Below are 15,742 nucleotides of genomic sequence, written 5' to 3' on the forward strand. Positions count from 1 at the left end.
GATTTTTTTTTTCATTTCTGAATACCTTTTTGTTCTTTTGTGCTCGAGTGCTCATCTGCGGTTAAAAATAGAAAACGAATAGATCTTTTAGATGCTGTTGTTGGAATTTAAAACTTAGCAATCCTTTTACCTCGAGATCCATGGTCCGGTGATGTTGTTGTTGCTGCTGCTGCTGATGCTGCATTTGTTGTTGTCCCTGATTACCAGCATACATAATCATATCACCGCCCAGTGTGTGTCGGCGCGGATCGTCCCGTCGCATCCCACGCCGATGATCGCTAACTGTTTTAACGAACGAGAGTGTACGAGTATTTACTAATTTTGACAAATAAGTGCGCATATAATTATTGGGAGGGTTATATATAGACTCACCTTGCTCATTAGTTGGCATACGTCCTGATTTTGTCTCATTCTGCCAGTCTTCTTCTGGAAGCAAGGTGTAAATAATGAATGCAGTGGGTGAAATAATAGACGATGCCCCGCTCAAATCCCCCATGATAAATAGCAAACCATGATTTGATTTTTCTTTTCATGCACATGGAATTGCAGCCTCCGTGCAGGAGTTGTTCATTGTGCGAGCATCGATTTAACTTGTCAGAATAATCGCTCACGGCTTGACGCCAAAAAAGACCTTCAATATAAATGACTTCGCAATCTTACTCCAAGCTCGTGCAAGAGTGGGCAATTGTGTATACTAATGAAATATTTGCTTATATGTATGGCTGTGTGTAAACAAGCAGGCGATTATCCTTGTGATCCTTGTGGCAGACGCCCAATGATTACTGTCAGTTGCCGAATACCGGTTAAGTGAAGCTAACGAGTAAACAAACACGGACACCTACTGTGTTCGGGGGTGTTTGATTTCTATAGAATGCGCTTATACATAGACTGCATAATGGAAATGGACAATCAGCGTTTAAATTTGTACACGTGTGAAGGACGCTAACTACATACATATCTATGCGCGTAGCCACCGCATAAAGTTCCTTTTTGCTTAATGTACAGGGTGAAGCGGAATAAACGGCCTTTTTGGAATCATTAAGAGAATGGACACGGCGTAATCATTTATCCGGGAGTAATCTGCCAGAAGCTCAGCGTCAGCTGCAAATTTAGGCTGTCCAATAACGGCAGCATCTTACAGGCGGAGGGCGCCACTAAAGGATAGCATCGCCTCATTTGCGGTGGCATTTATCTACTTCTTAATACAAGTTCCCTTAATGAGATTCCTGGCAACTGTAAAGCTGATGTAACTCTGGGCCATCGCCACCTGTTGTTGTATTAACAGTGCTTCGCCCCATTCAATGGGAACGACCACTCACAAATTGTCATCAAAATCCTCTAACGGGAGTTCAAGGAGACTGGCTGTTTCAACAGGGGCGGACCATAGGGAGGTGGGTGTTAGAGACGTAGGTTCCACATTACAATTGAAAAGATGGTTGGTGTCATGTGGGGACACATCGCATGCAGGACAGACATTACGTATGTCGAAGTTCATTCTGGACAAGTAAAAGTTTAACCTGTTATAGTATCCAGAACGAAGTTGGGCCAGGGTGACTCGTGGTTCCCTTGGTAGTGTGCTTTCTTCTTCTGCAAGGGTAGGATATTGCTTATTAATAACGGGGTTCACCGGGCGTGTCCTGACAAAGGCGTTTAGCGATTCTGTGTGGATTTGGCTAAGGGCCTGCTTATGTTTGCCTGGATCAAACGGCTGTGTTAGCAGGTGCTGGATCTCGTCATAGTGCTTTAGATGTTCCCTTAATCCCCGCGGAGGCGGTGCTAAATCAAGCAGTTGTTTGCTAGGATCTCCTGGTTTGTGACAATTAAGCCAGAACTGTTTGTTCAGCATTTCATTGTGCTCTTTAATATTGAGCTCTTTGGCCTCACTATGTAGATGGTGTTCTGAAGTCATAAGGAGACATCCGGTGGCAGTTCTGATTGCAGCATTTTGACAGGCCTGTATCCTTTTCCAGTGGTGCTTCGTCGCCACCTTATGTCTGGTATCGAGATATTTGGTCAGTTGTTTCAGGTATTACAACACGGGCATAAGGGTCGACGACATCCAAATCTACGCTGACGGCTTCAAGATAGAATCGGGAGTGGAGGCCGGAGTCTACTCTGAGTCCCTAGATTTGTCTGCATCATTCAGACTCCCATCGCACTGCAGCGTGTTTCAAGCAGAAATCCTCGCGATTTGGCAAGCCTGCAAATCACTGGAGAGCTTGAATGTAGCTGGTAAAGTTTGCATCCTGTCGGATAGCCAAGCAGCGATAAAAGCGCTTTGCTCGCCACACATTAACTCAAAATTAGTGTGGGCTTGTAAGCGACTCATAACACAGTTATCCACCAATATAGGACTATGCGTTATCTGGGTCCCGGATCATAGGGGGATAGAGGGTAACGAGAAGGCCGACGAGCTAGCACACAGGGGCTCATCAGAGATGAACGAGGAAATAACCAGTGTCGAAATAGACATACCCTTAGCAGTAGCCAAGGGGAATATCCAAAGCTTCTACTTGAGGAAAACACAAACAAAGTGGAATAACATCACCACCTGTGCAATATCAAAATCCATTTGGCCAAGCTATGATGGAAAGAGGACAAGAAGTCTTCTGAACAAATCCAGGGCCAACACACGCAAACTGATAGCAGTTTGCACCGGTCATTGGGCAGTAGGCACGCATGCGGAAAAGATGGGCATTCCGTATAACGACTACTGCAGAAGCTGCAAAGATCCAAATGCCAGGGAGACAGTAGAACCCTTTATGTGTAAATGCCCGGCTCTAGCTAGCCCGACTAAGGTTCCTTGGAACCCCGTTTCTAGAAGACCTCAGAGGTTTATCTGTGATAGCAATCCCGAATATTCTTAATTTTATCAACAACTCTGGCTGGTTGAAATACATTGACCGTAACATTCCGTAGGTTTTTAGAGGAGTTTCATGGGATCGAAACGGCTTTAAATAGCTACTTGGGCGACCAGGTTCGCAGCCATTTCACCCACCTACTACCTACTTCAGGTATTACAAAAGTTCATACATATCGCACACTAACTACAAAAGAGTCTTAACTTAAAAATTTTCAAAATCGGGTTTTTTCCATAAACCAATTCACAGTACACATTTCCAACTGCCCCTTCAATTTCGCTGTCGTTATTTTCTTCTTTAACTGGAAAATTACCGTTATGCCAGTTTTGGTGTTGATTGCATCGCTTGAGCTGTATCAACTAATGAGTACTATTTTTGGTTGTGTCAATGCTTAAGAACAAGTGAACAGTTTTTTTACGCATAAAGCGTATTATTATTTTAAATTCTGAATATCTTGTTGCAACAAAGTTTTAGCTTTATTGTGTATTAATTAACATTGTGTCTTTTTATACGTAAAAAGTGAGTAAATTTGGTTTGTTTATTGTGAAATGTGCCTTTTTTGATGAAATAATTGTGAATGTACGAGTACTAAGTTTCTTAGAAATAGTCATAATTCAAAATTGCTATATATTTTGTCCGTAAACAAATAATTACAACAAAATTTCGTCAATTCATTTTATAATGAAGGTCTCCTTCTTTGTAAAACTGGATTTCAGTATAACATTACAGACGTTTTCGCATAAACCGTTTTTCTTCTCTCCTGAACATTTACATTTTTCAAGTTGTGACTCTTTTGTAGTTTGTGTGCGATATATTCACCCTGTATATTTACATATACTCACATACGTTACTAGTCCGAAACCAATAGCATTATAAGCATTCACATTTACCCCAATACCCACCTCCTTCGCGTCCTTTTCGTTTTTTCTTTGATGCGCTACTGCTGCTGTTGTTGCTGCTCTGGTTCGATGAACTTTTATCTTTGCTCTTCCAACGTATCAGCATCGTGTGACAGTTAGTTTTTGTTGGTTATACTGCGACAACTATGGCGCCGACCGGAAAGTATTAAATGTTCGCATTAGCATTGGGTTAGTACGGAAATCACTGGTCGGATAAGAACAAATGTATATGTATCCATATAGAAAAGTGTATGTATGTATGTATATATGTATGTGTGTAGCATGTGCACTTAGCCAAGTGCTTAAGTGCTACTGAGTATCTTCAGTACTTGCAGCACGGTTGGGCCAGTTGATTAGAAACTCTGAACAAATATTTTTCCAGCGCAAACTTTGCAGCGAACGGCTTTTGAATTTTATATTGAACATTTTTCCTTCCTTTTTTTTGCTTTCTGCTTGCAAATTGTATTGGTGGTTAAGGGGCTGTGCAAACATTGCACGAGGAAAGCAGTAAAGCAAAAAAAGAAATCATAACAAAAGCGAATGCAGATGCTGATGATGCGCATGTCCCACCCGTCTCTGCTGAGAAATTTCTGTTTGTTTATGTTTTCAAATTGTACATATGGCACGATAGAGAGCGCAACCCCGCCGCGTCAGAAATCCCTCGTATATCAACAATCTTTGTGTATTTAGCCGGCATGTAGTGTCACAATTCGTGCTTCGACCGCGTAATCGTACGACAGCACGGCCACATGCACGATGGCATTTCTCACCAAAAGGGAAATTATTGCATTGGTATTTTTGGGTGGTTTAAATTTTACGTCAAGTGCACAAAATGCAGCGACATTCAAACTGTGCATTTTAATACCCAACAAGCTGCTGGGGTTGGGAGCAGACAAGGGAAGTCAGTGTTTGCTGACGACAAGCATTTTGATTCTATTGACCCTGGAGGGCAAAGTGCGTGGAGTTAGCTAGTATGCAGAGGATATAAGGAAACTATCTTTGCACCAGGCTGCTGATTCGAGTGTTGTTGTTGGTTTTATTTGTGCTCTGCTTCCGACTTTTTTCCACACAGCTGAATCAATTATGTGATATAATTGGATTTTAAAGCCTAAATAATTACTCTGTAGCTAATTTTGAAACTTTAATTTTGTGAATACAAACTAAACACTGACTTTTAATGTATGGGTGTGTGTATGTGCATGCAAACTAGAAAACCGTAATAGTAATATTCAGAAACTTTTCAATTGTCAAACTAAGAATATTTTTTTAAATTTTTTTTCTCTGGAAAACACTGAGAGCATTCAATTTAGTTAACAAATATTCACAGCATCTCCAATGTCAAAGCACTTGAGTGCTCCACTGCACATTCGATTGTATGACGCACTTGACCAATTTTCAATTTATTCGCAAGTAGTGCATTTACACACCTAATTAAAACTTTACGTTTTGCTGCAACTTATGGATAATTTACATTATTTTCTGCTCAATTAAATTGAATTTTTAAGTATTTATAATTTATTTTGTGTAGCGTATGAATATGACCGCTTTTGAAAACCGTTCGATACGTTGTAATGGCAAATATTTCTGGTATATCATAAAAGAGTTTCCGCCCTAAATGTGCACAGGATTTGGGATATTTTGTTTCCACGGCTGCGCTCTGCTTTAATTCATGATACCGCCTTGAATAAAATGTTCACAATAATGCCACATTGCTTTCAAAACAGTTTATTTGCTGGTGCAACGAAACTCAAAAACCAATTAGAATACGGGAAATGCAAAAATACTCATCTGCATATGTAGATATGTATGAATGTGTGCCAGTATACAAATTTATTCAATTTGACAGCAGCAGCATGCTCTATTTAGAGTCAGTGTCATTGTTTAAATACCTGTAGCACTCTGTACTACGTACAGCGTTGCCAGAGGAAGTGCTACAAAATACCTTATTTAAAATTTTTTATTTGAAAGTTCCTTTAAGGGCTCCGGCGACTAACAACGAGATTGACTGAATTTTTGTTTGTGTGCGTGTCGGGTGGTTGACGGTTGCCCCGCGACTATCAAATAAAAAGCCACCTATCAACATTTTCATTGAGAAAAGTAGCGTTCGGACGTGAATATGTCGTCATTGGATGATGATGTTTTTTTACTTGCAACTACAGCAGTTTTATTAAATAAAAAGAAAAGGGAAAAGAGTGATAAAAGGAAATTGTGGATGAAAAGCTTGTACGCAAAACGTAATACATTGATAATTTTCAATAAATTTTAATATGAATTGCTGTTTTTTCGCGCATTTGTTCATTTTGAATGTCAACACAAACTAAATACAGCACTGCTGTTTTGTCAATCACACCCCGCGACGATCAAATAATCAAGCGTCAAATGAAAAAATCAAAAATTTTTGATTTTCATCAACATGTAGCCGACAACAAATACGTGTGTCACGAAGCCACTCGACTGCACTAACACACACAACATTCAGTCAATCTCAGTTTTTTATACTACAAATATTCACCAATACATTTTTCGGTAGACCTTATCAAGTTTCCAAATCAAACGCGATTAGATAACCCATTTCTCAAACGTGATTTGAAGGTTAGTTTCTCTTTTATAACTTCTATCCTAAAATTGAATATTCGTAGCTATCACAAATCACACAAGATGATTGCGCATGAAAACATTAGATCAGCTGCTTTTTATGACGTATGAATTGACTATTTTCCTTTAGCTCTTTCTTTTATTCGCTCAAGAGTCAACTATGACGTAGATGCGCAGAACGAAGCAATTTTGAACTCGTGAATGCGCAATCTGGGTAGGTGATTTGTGCGTAGCTATACACGATATTTACAAAAAAATGAGCGACATCTATTTCTCAGTTTTTTGAAAATTCAATATATTTAATTTTCTATCAACGAAAATTGATAATTTTAGTAAAGGTTCACGCTAGGTAAATACAATTTTTACGATTGCAGTCCAAAGAGTCGGGAGGGGTGTGTTGATTGCTTTGTGTCAAAAATCCGAAGGTGGAAATAAAAACTTACATCTTTCAAAATATATTGAAAAATGACCGAACAGCAAAGAGAGAAAGGGCGGGGGTAAACACCTTTCAGCTGCGTTTATAAAAAATTATTCTAGCCGGCCCGGGTTTGGTCCCAAAATTAAATATGTACAAAACCCCTTTCTATTTGTTTGATGTGTACAATATAATGACAACAAACACATGAAACTTTCCAACTTCAATTGCTAATCATCGCGTTCCAATGATCAGTGATCCAGATACCGATAGAAATTTAACATGCAAGTGCAACAACAATGTGGTCAATATGATTCACTTTCGGACGTGTGTTAGCAGTTGTTGTTGTAGTATTGCTTCGCTCCATTCAAAGTATTGGCAATTGCCTTATAACTTTTACTTAAAAATTTCTCCCTGGAATCGGCTCACATAAACGAGCCCTTAATGTCCAGTAATCTGGCTACACCGTTCACCGGAACTACCGTTTACCAAAACTGTTGTGACAGCTGACCGTGTGAACGATTTTGTTTTTTGGAGTGAAAATAAATAAAAATTTTGCAGGGAATTTTACGAGGTGAGCTTTAAAATAACACAAACTTTTCAGGTTGTAGGCAATTATCTTCTGGGCTTCTTTTGGGGTCAAAATGCAGCAATTTCTCTATACATATATCTCGCGAAAAGACCTGCAATTTTTTGCTGCATTACCTGAAAAAGTTGTGATGTAATGACTTCATGGTAGTATTTGCGGCATAAAAGTAGATTATACCTCGTTTTAACCATAATTAATACAATATTGATCTACAATTTACTTTTAGAATGACTACCATTATCCGTGTTGGCGTTGTGCGGCTTTGTAGTCGTAATGCTGCTCCATCATTCTTGAACACGCAATCGGCGTCCCCATTGGCGCTAACTCAAAACCGTTCCATCATGGGAAAAACTATGCGTGGCGGCCCACGTCCAATTAAAGTACCTCCCTATCCATACAAAGAAAAAAACTACAATGTTTTCAATTCGTTTTTTGACAAAACGTCACCTCGTATGGATGAAAATTCCAAAATAATTTGTGTTGAGGGACCGATTGCTGCAGGCAAAAGCAAGTTCGCGAAAGAATTGGCCGATGAGTTAGAAATGTGCTATATGCCCGCTGTCGATATGGATTTGGTATACATTAATTCTTATGGCTATGATATGCGTAAATTAGATCCCCAACTGCCGGAACTCTGTCGCTCATATGATGCGACTAACTTTTGTCGCGAACCCACTCACCCGTTGGCTGCGCAATTCCAAATCCGCATGTACATGCTAAAGTTCGAGCAATATATTGATGCCTTACAACATGTGCTTTCGACAGGTCAGGGTGTTGTTTTGGATCGCTGTTGCTATTCTGATTTTGTGTTCGCGGAAGCAATGCTTAGAAATGGTTTCCTTTCTTCTGGCGCTCATTCAGTTTATCATGAAATACGTCAAAATACCATTCATGAACTTCTTAAACCGCATTTGGTTATCTACTTGGACTGCCACGTTGATGCTGTTAAGGTAATTTGTTGTCATGTATCATTAATTACTTGTGTTAATTTTACATTATATTTGAAAATAACTAGCAACGTATCAAGGCCCGTAACTTAGATCACGAAGTTAATTCAAAGGTTTTCACTGATGCCTACCTTAAAGATATTGAAATGTATTATAAACAACATTTCCTCAAAGATATAAGTACACATGCCGAAATTTTAATTTACGACTGGTGGGCTGGTGGTGACACCGAAGTAGTAGTCGAAGATATTGAACGAATTGATTTTGACCAATTCGAAGTTGATCATCACGATAAGAAAATGAAGGACTGGCGTTTTCCACTTGAATCGCTATGGGGCGAAGCACGTATCAAATATTGTAACCAGAAGGGAGTTATGATGAATCTTTTCAATGTGCCACGTTTTGATGTGCCAGAATTGGTTCGTAGTGCAGAAGATGGCAAAGTTTGGCGTGATGTTTGGTTTAACGTAAGTATTAAATCGATTTAAAATATTTTTGTACTTATGGATTATTTTGTTGGTTTTAACAGGCTCCTGGCATGCAATATCGCCCTGGATACAATGAAGACATGGGTGATACGGGCTTACTGTTCAAAGCTAAAGTCCCCTACAATGAACCTATGTAAAATGTTAGCCACTATTTGTAAATAATACTTTAATATGGAAGAAAGGGGTACGCATATTTAGTAATGAGATAATAAATGGAAGTTGATCGCAGTTTAATTCGATACAACACCGAAATTTCGATTTCTTAGTTAAAATAAGAATAAGGAAATATAATTATTATACTTTAACTTATACATAATTGGTTTATCTTACAAAAATCATTTCCACGCCAGTTAAAATTCGGTCCTTCGATAAGCACAGCACCATTAACCGCTAAACGCCACGAGAAATCAGATAAATCGAGAAAACCATACCAAGCACTGTCCGCTTGTGGCGCACAATTTCTTCAAAACCTGTGAAGTCAACTATGGGACTTTACTCCAAAAGTTATTTGTCAACAATCAAAAAAACAAAAGCAGTTCCGTAGAAGCACACACTTATTCACATTTTTCTAACATAATGCCCTGCTTTGACAAAATCAACTGCTTTTTGGATAAATGTGATTGGCTAGGTAAAGGTTAGTATCAGTAGTAGTAGTAATAATAGTAGTAGTAGCCGTAGCAGAAGTGATTACTAAACAGGGAATACTTTGATTTGATTTTAACTTACCTCATATATAGAGAGTAATAAAAATTCAGTGTGAATTATAATGATTGATATTTATTATGATATATTAACAATTTAGTACTCCATTTCTTTCTTCATATTGATAAAACATAGCAAAATATAAATAATACGCACAAAAGCTTTAACAAAACAATGAATGCGTAATTTGAAATGTTAATTAGATTACTTGGATAATAATTTACAGAAAACGTTAGATCAGTTATTTTTGTATAAATTGGATAAGTCTAAAACCCGAAAGAGCGTTTTTGCGCTCAGCCGTGGAAGGCTCTTCTTTATCTAGGAGTTATTTGGTTCGAACTGCACAAATTGTACATTTAGCAACAGGTTTTGAAAAATAAAAAGAATACAACGTTTTGTTAGCCTTTCTGCTTAGCAAATAATTGATCTGCAGTTTTACAAATATGCATATCATATATCGTTGCATTAATTCTTCAAGTATTCCAATATTCATATCCGAATATGCTACATACATACATAAAATGTATTAGCCGCTTTTTTAAATTCCATTTTTGTTTAATATCCAAATATTTTTTGTTGAACAAATTTTCTGAAAGTGCATTGGACCATCTTAAAAAACGACTGAATTATTGGATTGCATAGTTCATAAATTCCATTATTATATAAAACAACCGAACTACTGCAAGGGGGCGTTCATGCTACGATTGCCCTGCATGTAGAACTTCGGCTTACCTAAGCTGGTAACAACTCGCTTTCCTAACTTCCTAAATTAAACTAATAAAATTACATACACATGTTGACTTCTTCTTAAAAACTCGTTCCTTTAAATTTTTTTTAAATACATATTTATAAAATTATCTCATATACAATAAAAATTTACAACATTTCAGTCCAGCTTTTTGTGACTATCTCTGTTAATTGTGCGTTATTTTATTCCTTCTTTCGGTCTCTCTTTCTCAAACGACACGATTTAACTGTTCACGCTTAAAATTTCGTATCGCCATTAACAATTGATCTCTTGGTTCCGCACTGTTGGGAGTGGTTGGCGCGCTGCCATTTGGTGTGCGCATCATTACAGCCCAGAGCGGCGGTGGCGGTGGCGTGGGTGTTACGGGTTTTGATTTAGTCGGTGACGAGCTTGTACTTGAATTCGTGTGTATTTGATTCATATAGATACTAGTCGGATTGTAAAGTTTCAGCTCCAGCTTGCCACTTTGTGTTGGTTTAAACAGTTTTGCATCAGCGTTTCCTTGCTGTATTGCTTCCGGTTTCTGGTTATAATTCACGAAACCATTGGAAATTGTTGTGGTATATTTGGTATTAGTTTGGTTAGAGTTTGAAGTTTCTGTATGTACACCGTTCTCCTCTCGCCTTAATTCTGCCTCTTTTGCGAGTATTTTTTCTTTCAATCCCGTTTTTCGTAGAGTGTTTTGGCCAAAGGGTGCCACTGCCGCGTCGGCCTGCGACTGTTTCGGTTTGTTGGCTTCCAACTGTGTGATGGAGGTTGAACGCAGCAATGCAGGCCCCACTATACTACCCGCGGGCATGCTGTACCGATTAGTGTTGCTGCGCGGCAAAGACGATGTATGTGTTCTACCTGCAAATATTCGTTTCTGAATTGTTTCTATTTTATTATTATTGGTCTCTGGCGACTGTGCGTCTCCATTGAATATAACTTTTGTTATATTGGTTGACTTACGGTATGTTACTTTGTTGGCGGGCTGCTGTGTTGTAACATTTGTATTGCCATTTTCAACAATAACATCCCGTAATGGCTTAACCGTTATAGGTACACGAAAGTCCTTTTCGATAATTCCCATACGTTCTGTTGGTGAAGCATTAGCTGTGGGTTTTGGTGATAGTGGAGGTGGCGCGTTATCCCTTTCGGCCCAAAACCTACTTGCCGGCATTGAAACGCGATTATGACGTCCATACGAATTCGTGTTGATCTCAATTGCCGCCGTTGTGACTGCCGCACTTTGACTATCCGCATGCTTACCACCAAATATATAATCACCCTCATTCTTGATGGAAACTTGTGCTTTTGGGCGCTCGTCCCACGTAGAGAAATTGATGCTTGGTGGTCCGGAGTACCGGTATATTTTGGGCAGCTCTTTAGGTTTCGTCGACTCTGTAACAAGTGCGATATTGTGCTCGGTTATAGAAACTTCTTTTGTCTCCTCAATTAAATTTAAAGTTTCCTCTACTGAATCCGCTTTTGTGCCTGCTGATTTCTTTTCCTCGAGCTTTATGCTATCCAAGGTTGGCTTGTTTTCGCCTTCGCCATTGCTAACTAAGCTATTTTTGCGTGAGTTAAGAATTGTTTTGATAACCTCTGGACTCTGAAGCGTTGGCGATTCTCCAATACTCAGTTCGCCAGATGACCTGCGACTGGATCCGAATTCGCTTTGTTCAATTTTTTCGGTTGGTAGCTGCGTGGAAACACTTTCATCAGACCTATTGGAATTCTGTGGTATTAACGCTGTGCTTTCATTTATTGTGTGGATATGTTTCAATACATCAGTCACGGCTTTTATTTCTGAAGAGTCATCCTCTGCAATTTCTTTGGATTGTTTTTCTTGAGTTTGTTGTGTAATTGTTGTGATGCTAAAATTTGATAGTGTATTTGGCTTAGCTGCTTCAATCTCTGGACGATCTTCTGGCTTTTTGATTAACGAATCTAAACGCTTTTCATTAATGATTGCCGAGAGTTCGTCTACGATCTCATTTAACGGCGCTGTTGGGCTTTGTAATGGCTCTGATATAACATTATGGTTCTGCTTCTTGTGCGATGTCTTGGTTTCGCCGCTGGAGCTTTCAATCTTTTGAATATTCGATCCTTCCGTGCTCGAAATCGACTCAAAATCTAGTACAGGTCGCTCCTTAATTTTGGGAGTAATGGGCATATCTGATTTCTTATCACTATCAAATCCATTCGCAAACCGCCCATCAGCAAAATTCGGTGGCGGCGATATTGGAATTGTAAACTTCCAAGAGGCGCTATCAGAGAAATTCGGTATCGCTTCTTGAGTTAACGGCGCTGGCGTAACATCTCCGCTATCCGAATGGGCGGCAGCGCTTAAAATTGAAAAATCTTCCAAAGTATGTGGGTCTGTTGGTGACTTGACCACAGTTTTCCCAAGTTTGAAGTTGTACACTTTGACAATGTCATCATCATCTGAGCTTGACTCAAACGCAGATTTTCCCTCATGCGCGGAGCCTTCTGACGGTAGACTATCTGGTATTGGGGATGGCACCGGTTCGCCGATACCAGAATCAGCTTGTTTCGACAAAACATCGTCATCCTGTTCTAAAACGGAGGCGTTTTTGAGTGCAGCTATATGTGCGCTTAAGAAAGTTGCACTGTCCTCTGTTTTTGATGGCTCATCATCGTCACGCTCTATAACCGAAATATTCCTTAGTGCAGCTATATGTGCGCCTAAGTAGCTTTCGGATTCTGATGGCTCCGCCGAAAGTGAACGTGGCTCAGGTGTTGGTGTGCGGTTCAGCATTATTTTTGAAACATTTGTTGTTGCCAAGGGCGATTCCGAGCTCTCGTTTAATGAATTATTAGCATTAAGAAGAGTATTAGTCGTCACTCTTGGTAGAGGTTTAGGAACACTAGTCGCTGCTTCTGAAGATATTTGTGCGGGTTCCGTGAAATTTGTTTCAAGCACTGGTGTGGAAGCTTGCAACCGAGTGATTTCCGGTTCAGAATTATCTGCTTTAATAGGTGACTCCTGCTTCTTACTGCTGAGTGGAAAATTTTCTAAAGCCGGCGATGTTTCGTTGGTCACATAGTCTGATGGCGAGTTTGGTGTTAGCGCCGCCAAGGGCGTGTCCGGTGTGCATATAGTCACTGACCGTATAGACATTGTATCTGAATCTGCGTACATGCTGCTACGAGACGGCGGTGCGGGTGCAGCAGTTTTCTTCTTAACTTGTATCATGCGTTTGCGCGGCGATGGCTCGGGGAACTCAGCAGATTGTTGTAAGACATGCGGACTAGACAAATTCTGTACACTGCCACCACATAAATTGCGTGCATTCTTTTGCAGCACTTGTGATTTCTCCTGCTCTAAACCCACATGCGCATAACCGTTCAAACTAGGTTCCAGTGTACTCTCCGCGGCAGAACTGTTCAAGTAACCATTTTGTTCGGCTTTAATGTCATCTACCGTCGTTGGTGTTATTGAGAGGTTCGGCGTAGAGACAAAACGATTATTTAACGACGCTGAATCATTTGGGCTTCCAAAATTTCCGGTGCCATTCAATTCAGTTGGTTTAATTGTGGGGTCTTCATCAGCACTTCCCAGCGCTGTCTTCTCCGGAATTGCAATCTGACTGGGTGGCCGTGGTGCGGCGCGCTTTTTTCTTGGTGGTGCAGCTATTTTGAGAGGCGTCGTTGCTGTTGGCATAGTTGTAGGCGGAGACACCGGTGTGCGTACACAATTCATGCCTGTGGAGTCCATGGAGTTAAGTGAGTTGCTCGAACTATAGGGACTAGTGGTTTTCGTTGTATGCTTTGAATAGCGACTGCTGAACTCCGACGAGGAGAGTGAGTCGCGTATGATTGCAGTTCGATGTAACTTTATAATTTCGTCTGCATTAAAGCTGTCGTATGACTCGGACTTGTGACATAGTCGTACTTCGGAGAGACCGACTGCGCCGATTGTTAAATCGCAGCTGTATACTAGGCTAGGATCAACTGAGAAATGAAAAAGAGGGAAAAAATAAAAATTACTATTAGTTCAGAGGTTACTAGAAGGTTGCGCATGGACAATACCTGGATTTCTAAATTCATACTTAGTTGAGTCCAAAAGTTTATTTTCACACACCAACTCCAAAAGTTTGCTGAGCGGCACTCGTGCACCTAAGCGAGCGACATACAGCTGATCCTTCGGCAATAGTACGGTTATGCGAAATGTCTGTTCGAAGGGCGCATTGCTTGTGGCGACCGGCAACGGTGTGATGCGATTATACTCCAGTTGACTAGTTTCGTTGATGTTCGCCGTCGAGACGGACAGGCTGTTTAGGTTTGTGCTTGATTTCGATAGTTTGCCATTGGGCGTGACTTTGTCGGCTGTAAAGGAACGTAATTTCAAATAATATCAAAATAAAAATAATGAGTCATTTAGTACTCACTTTTGCTTTTCTTGCCCAACCAACGATTGAGGGTTGAGATACCATTTTTCATATTGCTCATAATTTTTGTGTACAACCAAAGACCAGAAATTTGTAAAAATAAATTTCTTTAAATGAAAATCGAAACGTGGCAAAAGTTCTTCTTCGTCGAAATGCCGTTATTTAACTGCTGCGCAGAGCCATAATATCGTTATGTGCGAGCCTAAAAGTAAAAAATTGACCAAACGTACATTTTAGTTAATGTTGAAAAATATTTATGATTGTACAATTAGAAATCTTATCAATCATATTGTTATATACAGCGCTGAAGATTACGCCAGCCTTCGAGTATAAAAAATACGTATTATCGTACATTAGAATTTGCCGCACAGTTGGGTTGGAGTATCTCAATTTTGACTTGAATACCTTCTGAGCTTTACTAAAGTAGATTTCTTTTTAGTTATCATTGAATTGCGAATTATCAGGCTTGTGATTTTTTCTTATATGGAACTCTTTTACTACGTTAGCTCTAGTGCTTAGATCAAACTCTCGTGAGAGCGTTTCTTTGTTATATAATTTTATGAAAAAATCATGCAAATTGATTTTATTTTTCGTTTCAATGTGGTGATGTGTGGACAGACTTTTAGCTATTCAAAATAAACTGCCTTTTGTGATATTAGACCTTAAATATCTGTAGATATTTATAATCTCATTCGACTGCGATATTAGTTTTGAGAGGACCTGGGCTATAGAAAAATATTTCTTTGGCTGAACCTATTCTTTTTATTAAAATCAAATCTTAGAAATTCTTTTGTACGACAACAACTAACGTGAAGCGTCAGGGATTTTATCTTCTGAAGAATACATGATAAGCGCTGAAAGGCCTTACTTTTCATATTCAAAAATTTTCAACCGCCTTTAGAATATTTCAATCGCTGACTTAATTAAATTTCTATAATTTTTTGCTGATTGCGTTACTTTTTTTATGGATATTTTTATGTGTAAGTGCAATAATACCTGAATCGCCTGCAAAAAATGGTGCGAGTAGTCTCTGGAAAAGCTGTAGACCACACAATAAGGTATTCTTAGGTTAGGTTGAAGTAGTCGGCCAATAAAGACCTC

The 15,742-nt window shown here is 39.4% G+C and overlaps 3 protein-coding genes across 28 annotated transcripts in view; 1 reads left to right on the top strand and 2 right to left on the bottom strand.

Moving 5' to 3' along the window:
- The window catches only part of LOC137248382 (coiled-coil domain-containing protein CG32809), a 42,261-nt gene extending 36,743 nt beyond the window's left edge, over window positions 1-5,518 (bottom strand). For 10 of the 16 annotated variants that reach the window (XM_067779283.1, XM_067779294.1, XM_067779293.1 and 7 more), the window contains exons 1-5: window positions 5,188-5,518; window positions 3,764-3,904; window positions 373-426; window positions 131-315; window positions 26-55 (exon numbers count right to left, since the gene is read on the bottom strand). In XM_067779283.1, the coding sequence (XP_067635384.1) occupies window positions 26-55; window positions 131-315; window positions 373-426; window positions 3,764-3,866 (372 nt within the window). In that variant the 5' untranslated portion in view covers window positions 3,867-3,904; window positions 5,188-5,518. Of the gene's footprint in view, window positions 1-25; window positions 56-130; window positions 316-372; window positions 427-3,763; window positions 3,966-5,187 lie in introns of all 16 variants that reach the window. The other 6 variants (XM_067779297.1, XM_067779281.1, XM_067779296.1 and 3 more) reach the window with 4 other exon arrangements.
- A 1,723-nt stretch (window positions 5,519-7,241) lies between these two features.
- ND-42 (NADH dehydrogenase (ubiquinone) subunit ND-42) lies at window positions 7,242-9,110 on the top strand. The gene is made up of 4 exons (XM_067779336.1): window positions 7,242-7,344; window positions 7,586-8,309; window positions 8,375-8,773; window positions 8,836-9,110. The coding sequence occupies exons 2-4, from the start codon at window positions 7,587-7,589 to the stop codon at window positions 8,929-8,931; spliced, it is 1,218 nt and encodes a 405-aa protein (XP_067635437.1). The 5' UTR covers window positions 7,242-7,344; window position 7,586; the 3' UTR covers window positions 8,932-9,110.
- Window positions 9,111-9,551: 441 nt separating this feature from the next.
- LOC137248391 (uncharacterized) overlaps window positions 9,552-15,742 on the bottom strand; it is a 130,773-nt gene continuing 124,582 nt past the window's right edge. For 9 of the 11 annotated variants that reach the window (XM_067779323.1, XM_067779324.1, XM_067779328.1 and 6 more), the window contains 3 exons: window positions 14,642-14,843; window positions 14,283-14,579; window positions 9,552-14,204 (listed from right to left, as the gene is read on the bottom strand). In XM_067779323.1, the coding sequence (XP_067635424.1) occupies window positions 10,453-14,204; window positions 14,283-14,579; window positions 14,642-14,702 (4,110 nt within the window). In that variant the 5' untranslated portion in view covers window positions 14,703-14,843 and the 3' untranslated portion in view covers window positions 9,552-10,452. The remainder of the gene's footprint in view (window positions 14,205-14,282; window positions 14,580-14,641; window positions 14,844-15,742) is intronic. The other 2 variants (XM_067779332.1, XM_067779330.1) reach the window with 2 other exon arrangements.

This window comes from Eurosta solidaginis, chromosome 4 (genome assembly GCF_040869045.1).
Source record: "Eurosta solidaginis isolate ZX-2024a chromosome 4, ASM4086904v1, whole genome shotgun sequence".
In the NCBI taxonomy this organism is placed as follows: Eukaryota; Metazoa; Arthropoda; class Insecta; order Diptera; family Tephritidae; genus Eurosta; species Eurosta solidaginis.